This window comes from Oreochromis niloticus, linkage group LG11 (assembly GCF_001858045.2).
Source record: "Oreochromis niloticus isolate F11D_XX linkage group LG11, O_niloticus_UMD_NMBU, whole genome shotgun sequence".
In the NCBI taxonomy this organism is placed as follows: Eukaryota; Metazoa; Chordata; class Actinopteri; order Cichliformes; family Cichlidae; genus Oreochromis; species Oreochromis niloticus.
The window spans coordinates 10,506,589-10,523,460 of record NC_031976.2 but is presented as its reverse complement, the minus strand read 5'-3'; the positions used below and the strand labels follow the sequence as shown (position 1 = coordinate 10,523,460).

The 16,872-nt window shown below is 38.9% G+C and overlaps 1 protein-coding gene across 7 annotated transcripts in view; it reads left to right on the top strand.

The window, feature by feature from the left end:
- The window catches only part of rbms3 (RNA binding motif, single stranded interacting protein), a 157,034-nt gene that overhangs the window by 88,278 nt on the left and 51,884 nt on the right, over positions 1–16,872 (top strand). For all 7 annotated transcript variants that reach the window (XM_019364888.2, XM_019364887.2, XM_013270446.3 and 4 more), the window contains one exon: positions 4,266–4,357. In XM_019364888.2, the coding sequence (XP_019220433.1) occupies positions 4,266–4,357 (92 nt within the window). The remainder of the gene's footprint in view (positions 1–4,265; positions 4,358–16,872) is intronic.

Here is a 16,872-nt window from a genome sequence, read left to right as displayed (position 1 = left end):
GAACAAGACAATGAATCCCTACCAGCTTCTAGGGTGCACTCTGTCACTGATACTTGACCTCAGACCTCGCTGGAGAGCAGGCCAAATAGATGTTCAGAAAACGGAGAACTCTCCTTGAGTGATGAATAGATTCAAAACAAATGGCACATTCTCTTCAAGGCTGATGTTTTGTCAAACCGAACCAGTCAGTGAGATGAGCACTTTGAGAAAAAAAACTGTCTCCATCATTCTTGCTTATAGGAGAGTGAATGGTGCCTGGTGATGCATTTTTGTGGCTGAGCCAACACATACCTGTGCTAGGAGAATAAAATACACCAATTCCCTGATGTCTTTAGATGCAAGGACCAACTTAAATGTGCAAGGCAGAGCAAGATTACACGCCAACAACTACAACTCAATATTTTATTTACAGAGCGTGTACAAGGCTCCTGAGACGGACACTCTTGTGCTACTTTAGCACAAGAACGTGTTGGATATGAGCCTCTCGGTTGATCAGTAAATCACTGCAAACAGAACAGCTTCAAGGAGTGACTCTTGGTTACATTACAGATCAGTCTGGTATTTGAATGCTGTAAATATGATTACACCCGAGCTGCTTTCTTATAACTCTGTTTAATTTTACTACCATAACTAATTTACTGTTACTTAATACATAATACATAGGTATATATATAAAACACAATATATAGGTTAAGAAATCAAATGTAAATCATCATATTAATGTGAAACACAGGAATTAGATGTAATCATTAACACCAGCTTAATTGGCACTAAAAACAATTTTTCTTACGTATGATAATTTATTTCTTTGTCTCCATTTAATCTTTTTTTTTCTCAGTTTTTCACAGAGTTTGCTGCAATAATTCTGTAAATTATGTGACACAAATAAATAGTATTTATTTATAAAAATATATTTTTTTATATTATCACAGATGGATCCAAATAAGGCTATTAAGACCACACTTTACTAATAGTGGGTTTTTATATAGATCTGGTATACTGTGGAGCTACCTGCTGCTGTGATAATAGACAAATCTAATGAATTTCATGTTTAATTATTACACAAATGAGATTTTAAAAAAAAGATCTCAATAACTGCGCTACTCTAAATGAATTCAATTTGAATTCAATGATTTTATCAGGCTTCGATATGCGTGAGTGTTCAGGCAGGCGTTTGTCTTTCTGGACACATTTTGTCAGCACAAAAGCATCACAGTCATGGACGTGCAGTTAACGTCACAGTGAAGGCTGAAAGTGAAGATGTTGTATAATAACTCACTGGTGTTTAGATCCAAGTTAATCAGAAAACTAGTGAGTGAAATCATTTTCACCCAGTGGAAATAATTTTACACACAGCTCCAATTTAGAAATTTTGGCATTTATTTTTAAGTAGTTGTCATTTCTGCCCTTTGAAGCTCCAGTTATATCAACACAGCTGTGCTATGCTGATGACACTGAAGATGTGCTGTCAAACAAAGGGTCTCAGATTTGGAATAGTGGTGACTGAATTAACCAGTTTGAACTCTGCTTTGGGTTTTCTCCCCCCACTAATTAAATGGACACTCCAAAGTTGAGCAGCACCCATTATAGTTAGTGTGAGAACTGATATGGAACTTTTCAAAATTCCCTGGAATAAAATGAAAGCATCCCTAATGCACAGCTGACAAATACTGTGTGTACAATCTCAATTCTGTTTCAGAGTGGCACTAATTAAATAAATATAGATTAAAAAAAAAAAACCCACACAGTCAGTACTGGTGTAGGTAGTGTGGATATTTGCATGCTTGCATATATTTTCTGTGTATCCATCTGTGTTTGCCACAGAGGCTAATGTGTGCACATCACATGTGTGTGTTCCACAGGAAGAACTTGGATGTGTGTTTGTGTAGCCCTATTTAGGCTAAATTATGAGTTTCTCATTAGCAACAGTATAAATATTTGTGTGTGCAGTGCAGATCTTGCTGTGAAAGCAGCTTGCTGCCTTTGAACAATAAAATATCATCTGCTTATCAGCAAAATGGAGCGCACTTCCAAACCCTGGAAAAGACAGACAGACAACAACAGATGTTAGAATGAGGCGTATGCGTGTTTCCAGCGTTCTTATCATGTTTACATTTAGGATTGTGGTAAGTGAGCCTTTTGAAATGTGGATCATTTAACTGTGTTAACATGCAGCCCACTCCATACCACAGCTGGAATTTCAAGGCTTTTGTGCTTCTTTTTTTTTTTTCTTTTCCTCTCGGGCTTCATGCATGTTTCATACAGATATACAGTCAAAATCACTCACACAAGCATTTCAGTTTTGTTCACATATGCCTCACACAATTGCATCCAAGCTGTCTGACACACTGCAGATAGAAGTCTTTCTTTCCTTTTCCGTTTTTTTTTTTTTTTTTGGACATCTCACTTAACTCGGCCCCATACCCAGTAATAGAAAATTAGAGATTTATTTGTGTGCTCAGACCTTCAGTCCTGGATTAGTCAATCTAGATTCACAGAGCCGCAAATTAAATGGATATCATTGTACATTATACTTTTGTTGAACTTATTAATTTGACTTGAGCAAGGCCAACTTCAACTGTTGCAGATGCTGCAGTAATTGTATGTTGCATGAGATTTTTTGTCTTTTATACATACTGCAGAGACATTCAATACTGATTATTGCTTAAGAATATATGTATGTATCCCTATACTGTTTTGTTCTTTGGTCTGAGAAGTCGAATGCAATACAATGGAAGTAATTAGAAATACCAGCTTTTTTAAAGATGATTCTGATTTCTGAATCATTGGGTTACTTAACCTATTCTTTTTTCTTATTCTGTTCTTTCTTTCTTGTTCTATATTTTTATTTTATGCTAAATTTGACCTGTCAGTACCATTTGTTTTTTTTTTTGTTTTTGTTTTTTTTTTTTTTTGCATATTCCAATTTTCTTTCTGAGAACTTTAACTGACAGGATACACATACAATACACTTTTCTTCAATGCAGAATTTTACTTTCATAATAAAAGAAATTATTCAACTTGACAGTTTCTCCCAAACTGCAGTGAGTTACAGGATCCTCTCTCAACTGAAAATGTAGTAACTGTACACCCAACGTTACTTGGCATATTTTAGCTTACCAAACAAAATCAGATGCAACAGATTTATGTAACACAACAAATGTCAGTTATTTGCTGAACAGTAGCTTTTTCATTTATAACCTGTGATCTATAATCCACTTCATAGTCAGTAACAACCCTTTTGCACATTGCTTTTGATTTATTTTCGGTGAGTTTCAATATTGACTTTTAGGGGCGGGGGGAAATCTATTAAGCAAAGTATCAAGATATTTTGCATGGCAATACAGTGTCGATACCGGGAGACCAAAATGAATTTCTGTTAAATATGAATTTCTGTCTACATAGACAGCAACAGATATGTGATTCTCATTCTCAGTTTATCACAGGTAATTGATATATTATCAGAAACACACTGCATTTTATTGCCAACTTGGCCGCATTCAATTACAGACTGATATCAGACCCATAGCAGACACTGGGTCATATAACAGGACAGCGGCAAATGTACAACAGAATGACTGAAAAAGAAAAGAGTCGAGGTGATGCAATGGCCCGGTCAAAGTCCAGACCTCAGCCTGGTTGAAATGCTGTGGCAGGACCTTAAAACAGTTGTGGACCACAGTGAAATGAAAGACACTGTAAAGAACACCGGGCCAAAATTCCTCCACAGAGATGTGAGAGACTGATGGTCATATAGAAACTGATTGCTTCAAATTGTTGCTGTGAAAGGTGGTGAAGAACTTGGTTTTTCACAGAACTGCACAGAGCCCTGTCGAGGTTTTCTTTTTCACGTAACTAATCTACAGAGACTGTACAGTGAGCAGCTTTTATTAGTTTGTTGCAGAGCTGTGTTGCACTGAAATACACTAAAAATCATTACAAAAACATGGACCATAAACATGGTATAGTTATTGTTGTATCACCAGTTTTCTTAATGTTTTGTGCAAAAATGCATTTAAAGGGAGAACTAGCAGCTTTCATTAAATACGTGACCTGACTATATTTCCACATATTTATTGCATTAATGCACTGAAAACAGAACACAGCCTCAGGTCTGTGATAGAAATCAGCAGTGAGCTTCCTCAGCACTATTCAGAACTTTACTCAATCCTGATTATTTTTATCATTTCTTTTTTCTTTCCTCCTTACCATCCTCCATCTTCCTGACACTTTCTGCATCTGTGTTACTTCTGTTGTGTGTACAGGGTATGGGTTTGTGGACTTCGACAGCCCTGCAGCAGCTCAGAAGGCTGTGGCCTCGCTCAAAGCCAGCGGAGTCCAGGCACAGATGGCAAAGGTAAGCTCCGTCACACGCTCCAGTCTGTGGTCTGATTAACTTGGCGGTGTTGGTGTTGATGAGGTGGTGTTGTAACTCCTGAAGAAAACTGATTATAATAGATGGTGAGATGACTTTTTTTAATATGTTGCAATGACATAAATGAGATGATCAAAACTTTTACCGTGACCACTTGGTTTACACGTGAGTAATACTTTTGGGTTGACTTGAGACTGACAGGTGCAGGTTTGCTCGAGTCGGTTTGAGATTACTGATCGAATTAGTCCTGGAGTCAATTTTTTCATGGCAAGCAAACAAAATGACACAGATTCATGCTTGACTGCCTTCCTACATTCCCACAATCTCTCTTTGCTTTTTGGTCTTATGTGGCCCTTTAGTGATGCTCAGTTTTATTTTCAGGATCATAATATTTAATAGGGTCTAAAAGCGTGTGAAAGACAGATGAGATTAGATAAAGTGGGTGTTTGTTAAATTTATATGCATACCTTAGCATAGCTTGTAAGACTGTATTGTAGCAGGGAACACGCCTATCTTTCTTTTCTCTTAAGGAAAGCATGCAGGTTAATCTGCAGTGTGCGCATGTGTGCCTGTTGGAGGACAACAATGCTGTGACGAAACATGTGGACCTAACCAGCACAATCACATTATCCTGCCTGAGAGAAAGACAGAGAAACAGTGAATAGCCTGTCTTGTTTTCAGATTCATTAAAGCTGTATTCCTGCATACTTCCTTTTCTAAATGAGAGAGGAGTGCAATTAAAAATGGGCCAGTCTTCAGGCACCAAGAGCATCCCATTGAATTAAACAGCAGCAAGCCTCTGAGCCACCTTTGCCTTGCTCTTCTATTAAACCTCTTTTCATTAGACTTCCATCTCTTATTTTGTTCGTAACGGCTCAGGGGTGGTGGGCGGGGGGGTATTGGGATAGGGAGGAGCAGGGTTGATGTGTTTAGCTGTTATAGAGGGGAGAACCCTCGACTCCTTGGAGATTGAGTTCTCTGGAGGGATGGAATGGAGGGCAAAGAGTCCATTTCAAATGAAATTACAGACTTCTTACAGTTTCATGAACTAATTATGCAGAAGAGCTGCTGACATCCCAGATCAGTGAGCAGTAAATAAGTCTGTCTTAAAACACTGATGGAGGATGTTCCATCTCAAGTCTAAGCTTGAACATTTTATAATTTGAGCAACTCGATTTGAGTTTTTTTTTTTTTTTTAAATTAGAGAGACTGACAAGCGAAAACTTATAGCAGTACAATGAGATTTTGTGTAGGCTAGCTGAGATGGTAAGCTTTGATCTTGCGTCTAATCTGCAAGACAGTTGAGTCTTTCAGCCAAAGTGAAGGGGGGAGAGAGAGATGATCAGCTTGTTTCAAAGAGGGATGAAACATCTATTTTACCTATTTTGGGGTTTCGGGATGTTTGGATAACATCACTACTGAGCCAGTGCTGGCCTTAAATGTCATAGCATCCAATCTGCAAAGATAAATCTAGCCAAGCATGCCATATGCATATCACTTTTAAATATCTGAAAACATACTCTGTGTCGAAAGCATTTGTCCAGATAAATAAAGGCAGGGTTATAATCCCCCACTGAGAACATAAATGGTGTGGGATATTTCATGATGCTCCCTGAAGCTCTTTCAGTACATTTTTCCTACCTGTTTCAAAGTCTCATAGTGTTGATCTATGCAGCCTATACAGTATAAAAATTATATCTCACAACTTTATATTCTTGTTTTATAGTTACCCCCAGCTACCAGGAAACCCAGAGGCTTACTATATTCTGATACAGTAAAAAGCATGAGATCTACTGCCTTTTAAAACTGATTGGAAGAGACCTGAACATAGTGACTGACGATAGAATAGGTTTTGAGAGGAAGTACTATATCATTGACCTTGTTTGGAAGGATGAATAAAAAAATGAGTCTGTAGAGACATGAATAGCATGAAAATTGCTTATCTGTGGATCTGGTGCTTAAAATATCTTTTCTCTTTTCCTTTCTTTATATTTAAAAAAAGGTAAAGGCAAACATGATTGTGAATCTACAGATCCCAGGATCTAGGTTTTGCTTAACTGCCTCTGCAACGGTATAAATAGTTAAAAGTTGTGTTGTATAAAAAAAACACTTTTAAGAGCCATTGTTGGAAAAATACATCTACAAGGGAGACAAGATGATATGTCATAGATGTAAGCATTTGTGCCTACAGGAGCTTAGAAGAGAAATGGACTACGCCGCATAATGCTTATATCCATCCCTAGTGTTATCTACGTGTTTGTTTAAATGCTGAACCAGCAGTATGGTCTGTCAAGACAACGAATCAGAAATGTCAGACAGGTTTATACATATGACAGAGGACAGAAACGAATCAATGGGCAGCAGGAAAACCAAACACGGGAACCATCATGCTGCATGACAGATAATGTAAGAGATGTAGGGGGTTTGTGCTGAGAGGTTACATTTAGGGCAAGACGCTGGAAATAGCTTAAAATGGAGCTGGAAGCAGCAGTATATGTCACAGTGTAAGCAGTCAGTGTTAGCCATGATTACAGTAACTTCCTGACATCACTCATGAATTAATTAGAGCACAGTTGAAGCAAGATTAGACTGCTAGTGTGTATATAACTGGATTTACTGCGAGAAACCTTTATCCATTAAACCCTGCAGCTTGCACTGACATCTTCTTTTGTAGCAGGTGCATGTTTTGGTTGTGAAATAAATGAGACGAGAAGAAAACACAGCAAGCCAAGATGAGAGAAGAGACAAACTGTGTGTATGTGCGTGTGTCCTATACTCACTTCCTCAGTCTTCTTGGTAATTACTGTTGACCTGAAAGATGATTACTTCTACAGCTGTACTCCCTCACGCTCTCGCCAGCTCACTCACAGTTAGTTTTTCTGTCTCCCAGCCTCGTTCTTGCCTTCTCTTTTTGTAAGAGTATCTGTAGGTTGAATCCCCCTAACACTATTACACAGAGTACAGCGAATTATTTAAATTCTAGCTCTGATTTTTAACCAACATGTGAATCGGTGCTTCTCTGCATTTTATACACTACAAAATGTTTTGTGAAAAGCATGTCTAGCCCTGTAAAAACATTCAGCAATGTGAAAGTATTGAATATTAAAATTCATATCAGGGCATTATTTTATTTTGCAAACACAAAATCACCTAAGCCCCTGTGTGTGTGGGTGGGTGGGTATATAATAACAGTTACACAGGGCCAAGGTCACTATGCTAATTAGAGAGATGGTACTACTGGCAGTGACACTTCACACCTCCCTCCCTTATTCTCTCCCTTCTTTCTTCACCCCTCCACTTCGTCCTTGGCACCTCCTGTCTTTGTCTTCACTTCTCTCTCTTTCTTTTTTAACCCCCAATCCCACCATTTAATCCTATTTTAGGGGTTGGTGTAGTCCCCCTCCCCACACACACACACACACACACACACACACACCCTCCCCATTTCCTCTGTTGCATGTTTCCCCCAAACCGTGTGTGTATGTGTGCAGCAGGTGCTGCAATGCCTCCTCCACAGTCATTAGTTACAGGGTTGAGTAAGGACAGTGTGTGAAGGGTAGAAAGAAAACGGGCACTCACAAAGTTAACGACACTGGTTGACTGTCATTTATCTGCCTCTTTTTTTTTTCCTCCTTTCATTCTTTCCTACCTTTCTTCCTTCGCTCCCCTGGACTTTATTTACTAATATAAACGGTGTGTGCAAGCTTTCTTGCATGTGTACTGCTTTTATATGCCTGTCTGTGTGTGTCTGACAGCTGAGGTTAGTGATGGGAAGAGGTGGCCGGCAGGACCGACTGAGACATAAAATAAAGATGAACCAGACAAAAACACATACACAGGAAGACAAGAGCATTTCTTTTTTCCCCACTCTGCTTCCTGCTTGTCTATCACTCTGTTATCCGTTTGTTTCTGGAAACCATGTCACCATATTTTTAACCTGTTTGTTTTTTTCTCTGTATTTTTTATTTTGTCAGCCAGATATACAGTAATACACCTGAATACTTTCACGAGCCAGCGCATATAATGTAAATGTTGGTGTTATTCTGCTTTATAAAGAGCAGCCTGTGACTGAAAAGCCGAGTTTTAAATTTATAAACTATGTAGATAGTTCTTGAATACACAGCTATGACAAAGAAGGTTGTCTCTGTGCAGTTAAACAAAATGTATTTGGATTCTCTGTTTGTGTTCAGAGATATCAACTATAATATTTCTACATCTACATTCTTTAAAAAAAAACAAAAAAACAAAACATGCCATCAACTTGCATTGCAAGTTGCTCAGATCTGAGTGGTTAAGGATGTTATAAAAGCTGAATTTACCGTCTTTTCGTTAGACATGACAGCCCCCAGCCAAACAATAGCAGGAAGAGGACATTCAGGAGGAGGAGGACAGAAAGGAAAATGGGAATGGGAGGGATCCTAGTGAGTGAAACCCAATCGAATTAAATGTAATCTGGCCTGAATGTGCACAACCATCAGCTGCTTTCCAATCATATTAACCCTGCATTACCATCCCTTGGCTTTGTGTGTGCGCGTGTATGTGCATGTGTCTTTTTATGTTAGTGTGTGTAGAGGGTGATGGGAGAGAGAGATGTAGGAGTTAAGTGGATAAGTGAGAAAAGAAAAGAAAGAGATGGACTGGATGGGGGAGAGAGCGTGAGAGGCAGGGAGACTGAGAGGAAAATGAAGATGAATATAGGTGTTTGGGTGATTAATGCGCCGCTGTTGCATTGCTAATGAAAAAATATTTCTCATCATTACAGTAATCATGATAATTCCTTGTGACACATAACAGTTTCTTCATTTTACTGCTTTACTAACTTGTGTATTATACAATCAAAAGAGATTACTTGCACAACAGTAAATGTTAGAGTACTGAAAACAGAACTGAAGTCTTTTAGTATATGAGCATAAAGAGTACACGGGAACATGCATGCTGTTGTTGGTAGAGACCTTTATAAATCTGTATAATGTCAATGTTCTAGTTAAATAACAAAAAATGGTAAACACTGAAGATGTTAATAAAACATAAGTGACTCATTATCCGTTCGTGGCATTTTTTCCCTCCCTCCTCAGTGTACAGTACCGCTAAAGGATAGATTGCAAGAACCTGAGGTTATTGAGCTTATGCGATATGCAGCCAAAAACCATTCTTTCGAAAGGCCCTGGCTCATAAATACTTCATTAACAAAAGTAATATCAGTAAAATGCTTGCCTTTTTTGAGATGGCAGAGCAGACAATAAAAACTGAGGATACTTGTTGCTGCTTACATCAAATGCTGTGGCGTAGAGGGTTGCTCTGTACTCTGAGTCCTCCATAGGTCTTTAGATAAGGCAATTTGGCAAAAGAGGCATTATATATATGTATGTATAGATCAAAGTCCCTGGTTGTTAATTTAAGTTATTAGCTTCATAACTCTTAATTCACTATATGTTTTGTAGTCTCTGTGGGCAGCAGTAACTATCACATGAATTCCACAGATCCCTGCATTATGGCTGACATCACGAGTGAAGTATAGATGGTTGCTGGTGGCTCAATGACAGTTTTTTTTGTTGTTGTTTTTCCCAGGCATCTTACCTTCCTCACAGCAGATGGAGCCACATGTTTGATGTGGCTCCGTACAACACATGCCCTTCCTGACACAACCTTTGTTTCCTCCTGTTCTCAAACTTGGGATCTGTCGCCTGTTGTGTAAATGTGTAAACCACTGCACTATGAAGCTGGTGTAATGGCCAAGAAAATGAATAACAAGGTGCTTTTGACTGGGATAAATTGTTGGTTGGCCACTGATTGCACTCAATCTTTTTTCACATTTGGTGACCAATTGCAAATATTTGTGGACCAAAGCGATTCCACAGGTTGGAGACCACTTGTCTCTAAACAAGCACTATCTGACTCAGATGGCAATTACTTGCAAATCATCAGATTTATAAACGCAGACAGTACATATAGTAAATCTGAGTCACTCTGAAAGGAGAACTAATATGTAGAGAGCGTGTCATGGAAATGGAATCAGGCCCATATGAATCATGTTTGCTAACATCAGTACAGGTTGGGGATGAATTTGAAGTTTGTCATGTTTAAGAAGACAGTCGGTAAAGGATGGATTCCCAAGCAAATGCACGGTTTGTTTGGTGGTAAATGAAAGCATTAGATCTTCATAGCCTCATATTTCAGCAATGCAACGCAATCAGCTACAGCAATAACATATAAAATTATATTATTTTAGAGGAATTAGATAATACATTTCAAGCAATTTTCAGTCATTTTGTTAGAGTAAGATGCTTTTCAACTACTGAATGGCTCATTAAGAAATTAAACCCCTCAGATTTGGTATCACCCCAGCATTACCCGCGAGAGAACGGAAAACAAAGACGAATGAGGGACGTATTGCCATGAACAGAGGAGGGATGGAGTAGGCAGCTAGAGAGTGGGGGTGGTGCTTGGTTTGATGGAGCTGGGTTGAGAACAGCTCTATAAGGACGGAGATAACTGGAAAACACTATAAAATGCCTATCCTCACATTCTCTCCCTCTGTGGAATTAGCCTTTGAGTGGGCTGCTGGAGCGAGGGAGGGTGCGCGCGGAGATTGATGGAGGGAGGGAGTGGGAAGCCCAAACTGTAGCAAGGGAGGATGGAGAGAGATGGAGTATATGTGGAGTGGGCAGCCTGAACTCTGAGAGGGAGGAAGTATAAGAAGGAAATAAAAGGCTAGCAGAAAAGGAGGGTGTGAGGAAGAAAAGGGTGGCGCTGCATTTACAATCTTTTTTCCCCCACACACTCAGTGGAATACATATGAGTGAAGTATATTAATGGCAGTGAGAGAGGCTGTGTGAAAGGTCCCTTTTTATGGGGACACTATTGCTTCTATTTTTTGATTGGCTGTTCGGTCCTCACATCTCTCATTGTTATTGGTGGCCAGGCACGTTCGTTGTTTGTCATTGGACAGACAGCATAGTCGGCTAGATTCACAATCCGATGGCATAATTCAGCCATCGATCAAACTTTGTGGACAGCAGTAGCCAAACTGCTCCTCCAGACAGAGAGAGAGCCTTTAGAGTGGAATATCACAAATCAAATGCTGTAACCTTTTAGTACGTCTGAGTCTGTACATGCCCACTGAAAACCAATGAAGCCTTTTCCTCTCGCTCTGCCATGCAGTCTGACTATTCTTCACTTATCTATTTTTTATGTATTTATTCATTTCAATTACATATCTCCATTCTGCCTCTTCATTTAGAAAAATCTCTTCACTGAAATCCTTGAAGTCATTTGTGCTTGTTGATTTAGAGGGTGGTGCACAGAGAGTTGTGGTGATTGTTGAGTTGGACACCTGCAATGCTTACCAGTTGCCGTCACCTGGATGCCTGCTGGCGATATCTTTGAGACTGATTACAGCTGATAATGACCACTCAGTGGGACGATAACATTTGAGTTGGGTGTCCTTGTAACATTTACTCAGATGAAGGATTTGTGGTTTCAAAGAAAATAATGGCACTTGTATGCTAGAGATGTATTGCGTTAATTACCTCAGCTCTTGGTCCTGTTGTATTTTTCTAATGACTATTTACTATGTGCAATTTCACACATGGAGGGTTTAGATATGTTAGAGCTACTCCACCACATTTGTAATACAAGGTTCCAATTAAACTATACATAATAAATTGCAGTGAATTGTATGGCGCTAGTTGTAGTGTGAGTGGGGTTGTTAGCAACAATTAAATAACAAGTACCTCAAAAAATCTTAATCTTTCTGTTGACAGTGTTATAAATATGTATGATTTATGACCTACACTTAATTTGAAAGAGTTTTCCAAATATTTACTAGTGTCTCTTAACTGTTCTTCATCTGCAACATCTGTCTCTCGTTGCATATCCCTCAGGCAAACTTTAGCTGTTTAACAATTGTCATCTTCTCCAATTTTGACTGGAGAAAAAACATTGATAAAGAGTATTGCCCACTTAGCAGAATGATTGCTTGGAGTTGTTTTGTAGAATTTTCCTTGTGTCCCTGACACAAGTTTTCTTAAATCCCTTCCCTTGCAATAGGTCATTCCATGCTTATCTATTTCTTCTTTTCGCCATGTGTTTGAGGATGCGCTAATGTTCTTATCATTATTCAAGTAAAAACTCAAGTTCCACTTAAGCTTAATAGTTAAGCTATTTTGTGTAAAGGAATGAGATTGTGTACTGATGCAGTGAAGCAACCCCAAACAGCATAACATTTCCGCCGCCATGCTTCACAGCCGGTTTGACATTCTTGTACTGGAAAGTTCTTTGATCTGCACTCTGCGAGTTACTTCCAGTTTAGTGTGACCAAATTTTTCTGTTCTTGTAGACTTCTTTAGGCATCAAACAGTCTGTTCCAGAGAAGAGTGGGGCGGTGGAGGGTCACTTGCCAGACTCAAAGCTAGACAGAGCTTATTTTTGAAGGCCTTAGAGAGCTCTTTAGATCCTGGTGTAGTGATACCACATACCTCTATAGCAATGAAAACAACAGAATCAAGATGTCAGAAGTTTTAATTATCCAGGGTCTATTGTGTGGGGAGACCCAAACAGGCGTGGAGGAGATCTGTCGAGAGCGAAGTGAAGGCCGTCTGAATGACGCGGACCCAGCTGAAGAGAACTGCCCAGAACAGAGTCCGTTGGCGTGGTGTTGTTGCGGCCCTGTGCTCCACCAGGAGTCTACAGGAAAATTGATTGATTGAGGGTCTATTTATAACTCCTTAAGGAGGTTTGTATTTTTATGGCAAAATACTCATAATTTTAGAGATCTGATTTATAGATTTTGTATTACAAAAATGTGTTTTGATAGCATGCATCTCTTTTTAAAACCATCTTTTTATACTTACTTTAGACTAACTTTTTTTTCCTAGTATTTTTGTTATGAAGGACTTTGATATTTATCTTGATGAGGTCCTATAGAAACAAAATTGTACTTATTTTACTTAAAGTATATGAGCCTGTTTGATTGTATCTCTAGTTTAAGTTTCAGATGTATTGAAAAACTTAGCAATTTAACACGGGATGTCCCTCAGGTTTCATTTCAAGATCTTTTTCTAGATACACACCAAATGCTTCAGATTTATATTGGATGCAAATACAAACAAAATGCGAATAGATTGTAGAGGTGGAACTTCAGTACAGATAAACTGATATATTAAATGTCAATGAATTTGTTTATATTAAAGATGGTATAATCAGTTCTGTAAATGTGCCAAGTTGAGTTAATGCTTGGTAAGGACATAAATAATGTTGCTCAGTATAAAAGAGCCGTATGACCAGACTCCATCATTATGACCTTTGGCTGGCTTAATTTGAGGGTGCAACTAAAAATGAAAATGATTGATAATGTCAAGAACTTTGAGAATCCTAATGACAGCCACTGGCTGTCCTTTTTCAGGAACGTTCACATCCTGACTAGAGAAAGGAAATTGGACATTAGCAACCAAAGTTCAGCATGAGGGTGAAAATTCCTGGCTGATCCTATGAATGTTAAATATAAGGGTGGTTGGCTCTCTGCTGCTATGCATACTATTATAATAAATCATATGTAATTGCTCCTGTTTTTTCCTTTGTGTGTGCGTGGAGTGTGAGTGTTGGTAGTGGGGTTATTATTAATTATTTACTGCTTATTCCTGGTTCAGATCCTATACATGTACGATTTGGGGTAATGCCCCTGAAATAGAAGACAGGCCAGGTTGTTGCGGCTGCTCCTAATGACGCAGCTTTAACAAGGTTCTGTCTCGGGAGGACACTAAACCTGCTCAGTTTGGACTGGGAGGGTTTAAGAACCCTTGTTAAGGCATAATGGCTTTGTAAGAGGGGAGGATGTGGTCTGTACATGTAAAATGAATAGATGAGTGTGAGCCTGCCATCATGAGGTGTCCTTGGTAGAGGATATGATGGTAATTAGATTGCTGTTTTCTCAATGGTGTTCCTGTGATGAGACTATTTAAACTCTTGGTGCTGCGTGTGTAGGTGTGTAGTTCGGCAAGGGTGGGATGCGCGTACATAGGCATGCTCATGTTCATCTGTATGTGCATGTGTCTTCGCACGAGTGTGTGTGAATGTGCGTATGTGTGACTGCCCTTTAGTGTTTGCTGACTCAGGCTGGTTTTCCCTTTCTAAAAGTAAATAACCTTGGCCCAACAAGCTGTCAGCTGGCCCCACTGTGCCCTTGTCCCGACATCAAAAGATGGCGAGAAAATCTCTACTCTCTCATCCTAGCTCCACAGCAGCACACACTGAAAGGTTCACAGCGACCACATACTGCAAATGAAGTTGCATCTTCAAAAGCCCATCTTCTGATGCAAAGCGGGTACAGCTGAAATTCTTTTTTGTGCTACCATGTTACATTAGTTCCCCTAAATTTCTCTACATGTGCTTTGAATGTCTGTAACACAGAGCGCTTGGTTCAAACTCTCACTCTTGAACTTGAGAAAGAGGATCATTTTCTGTACTATGTTTTTCTGTGTGTAACATCTATGGCTTTTGTTGCTTTTCACAACAAAGCATAACAACTGGCAATGAAAAGGCAACATCTCAGTGAGAGAATCCCAATATTTAGTTTTGAAATGTGCTGTGTGACAGTGGATTCTGTGTAGCCCAAATCAACAGAGCTGGGCCAAAAGAAAAATTTAAGAAGGGGATCAAGTTGGCAGTATTGCAGATGTAAATAAAGTCAGTCACAGATTTGTTTTTGTTTCGTTACTTGTAACATTATAGTGCTGATTATGTTACTGGTATTGCAGGTACACCGGTTATACCAGTGCTTGCTGTTTAAAAAAACAAAAACAAAAAAACCCGGTTCAATTAAGGCCTTTAAAAAACAATCTGGGGGAAAAAAAACAATTCATGGTACCAGTGTTTGTTCAGTTATTTTTACTTAATCAAAACAACCCAACAGCAGTGTGATTGTTGATTGATACTCCCTGTGGTGCAGAAAACTTGGGGGGAAAAAAACAAAACATCACATTTTTGGGGGTTAATGGACACTGCTGTGTCTCTGGCCCTCTGTTTATTATTGTCAGTTTGGCTTATTTCGTTACTCATTGGATTTCTCACTCATCCTTGTTTTTCCTCCACTTTTTCCTCTCTTGTTTTGCTCCTCTGTCTCATTTTTTTCCATCTTCCTGTCTCTCTCCCAAGCCAAACAGAGGTTAATCCCTCTGGTTTCAAATAGAGATAACCATGGCAACAGGCCACAGCTTTCGAGCTTTGGGTCTGTAGGACAAAGGCATTGATCAGGATGAAATAGTGTCATGTGAAAGCACAAAACACACAACTGGCATATGTGTACACACGTTTGTGTGTGTTTGTATGGGGGCAAAAAAATCCTCTAGTGGCTGCTCAGTCACTCGTGTAGACTGCGTGAAAATGAAGTATGCGTTTAGTGACAGTTGTCTAATAAGTGTATTTCTGTTTTTAACAAAGTTAAAAGACATGCTGAGAATTAAAGATAAAGTCAGAAGTATGCATTTTAGCTTAACGGGTGTTTGGCACTGAAGAGCTAAGCTAACTTAAACTGAACAGCGTCCTTGAGAAAATGAAAACCCAGAACTCCATTAGAGCTGCTCAGTGGCCTCTTACAGAAAAATGATCTGTGCAGGAAAGTAGGTGTGAATGTTTAAGAGTGAAATGATGGAAGTGAAACTATTAGATTGGATGCCAGTGCTTTGACCCAAATAACACGTTTCATTCAGGCCACTCTGATTGAATCACAGTTATGAAAAATAAATATTCAAAGTTGTGGAGGAAAGTTGCACTAATGCGGTTTTCCTTTATTTTGATTGCCTTGAGATTAAACTTGCCTCCTTGCAGCACACAAATTCATTCTCACATACTCATGCACATACACATACTTGACCTTGATGGTTGGATTACAGTGAGACAGATGTAGTCAGAAGAGCAGAGTTGATGAAAAAGGTCTTTTATTGAAGTGTAAACCAGTATTTCTCTCCTCTTGAACTTTATAGCCGAGGCCAGCAGAAGGTGTGGGCGGACACAGACAGCTTAACCGTTATACAGCAAATCTACCAGCTCGTGTAAATTTCTGCTGCTTTCATAAAGTACTACAAGTGTTATATACCCTGGTATGACAGCCACATTTTTTGACTTTTACTGCAATTCAATGAAGTTGAGAATACGGTTGTAGCTCTTGCCTTAAAATCTTGCATTTACACTTTGATTTTTCATGCATTTTCTCAAAAAATGTTTTCATGAAGATGAAATGAATGATAGTACTTTTTCTGCACCAGTTTTCAAACGGCAGCTTCTTTTACACTTATGTATCTTGGCATTTTTATATGTAACATGAAATAATAAGGGTGAAAAAAACAAAAACATGGTTGGATACCTCTCATCTTCCTACAGAGTTTGATTCAGAACTCAGAAGCACTTAGCCAGTGCTTGTGAGTGTTTAATCACTGCCAAGAGCACAAATCTTCTCTTCACTTGCATTTTTCAGGACCTTTTTTAATTTTGCAGTTTCCTTT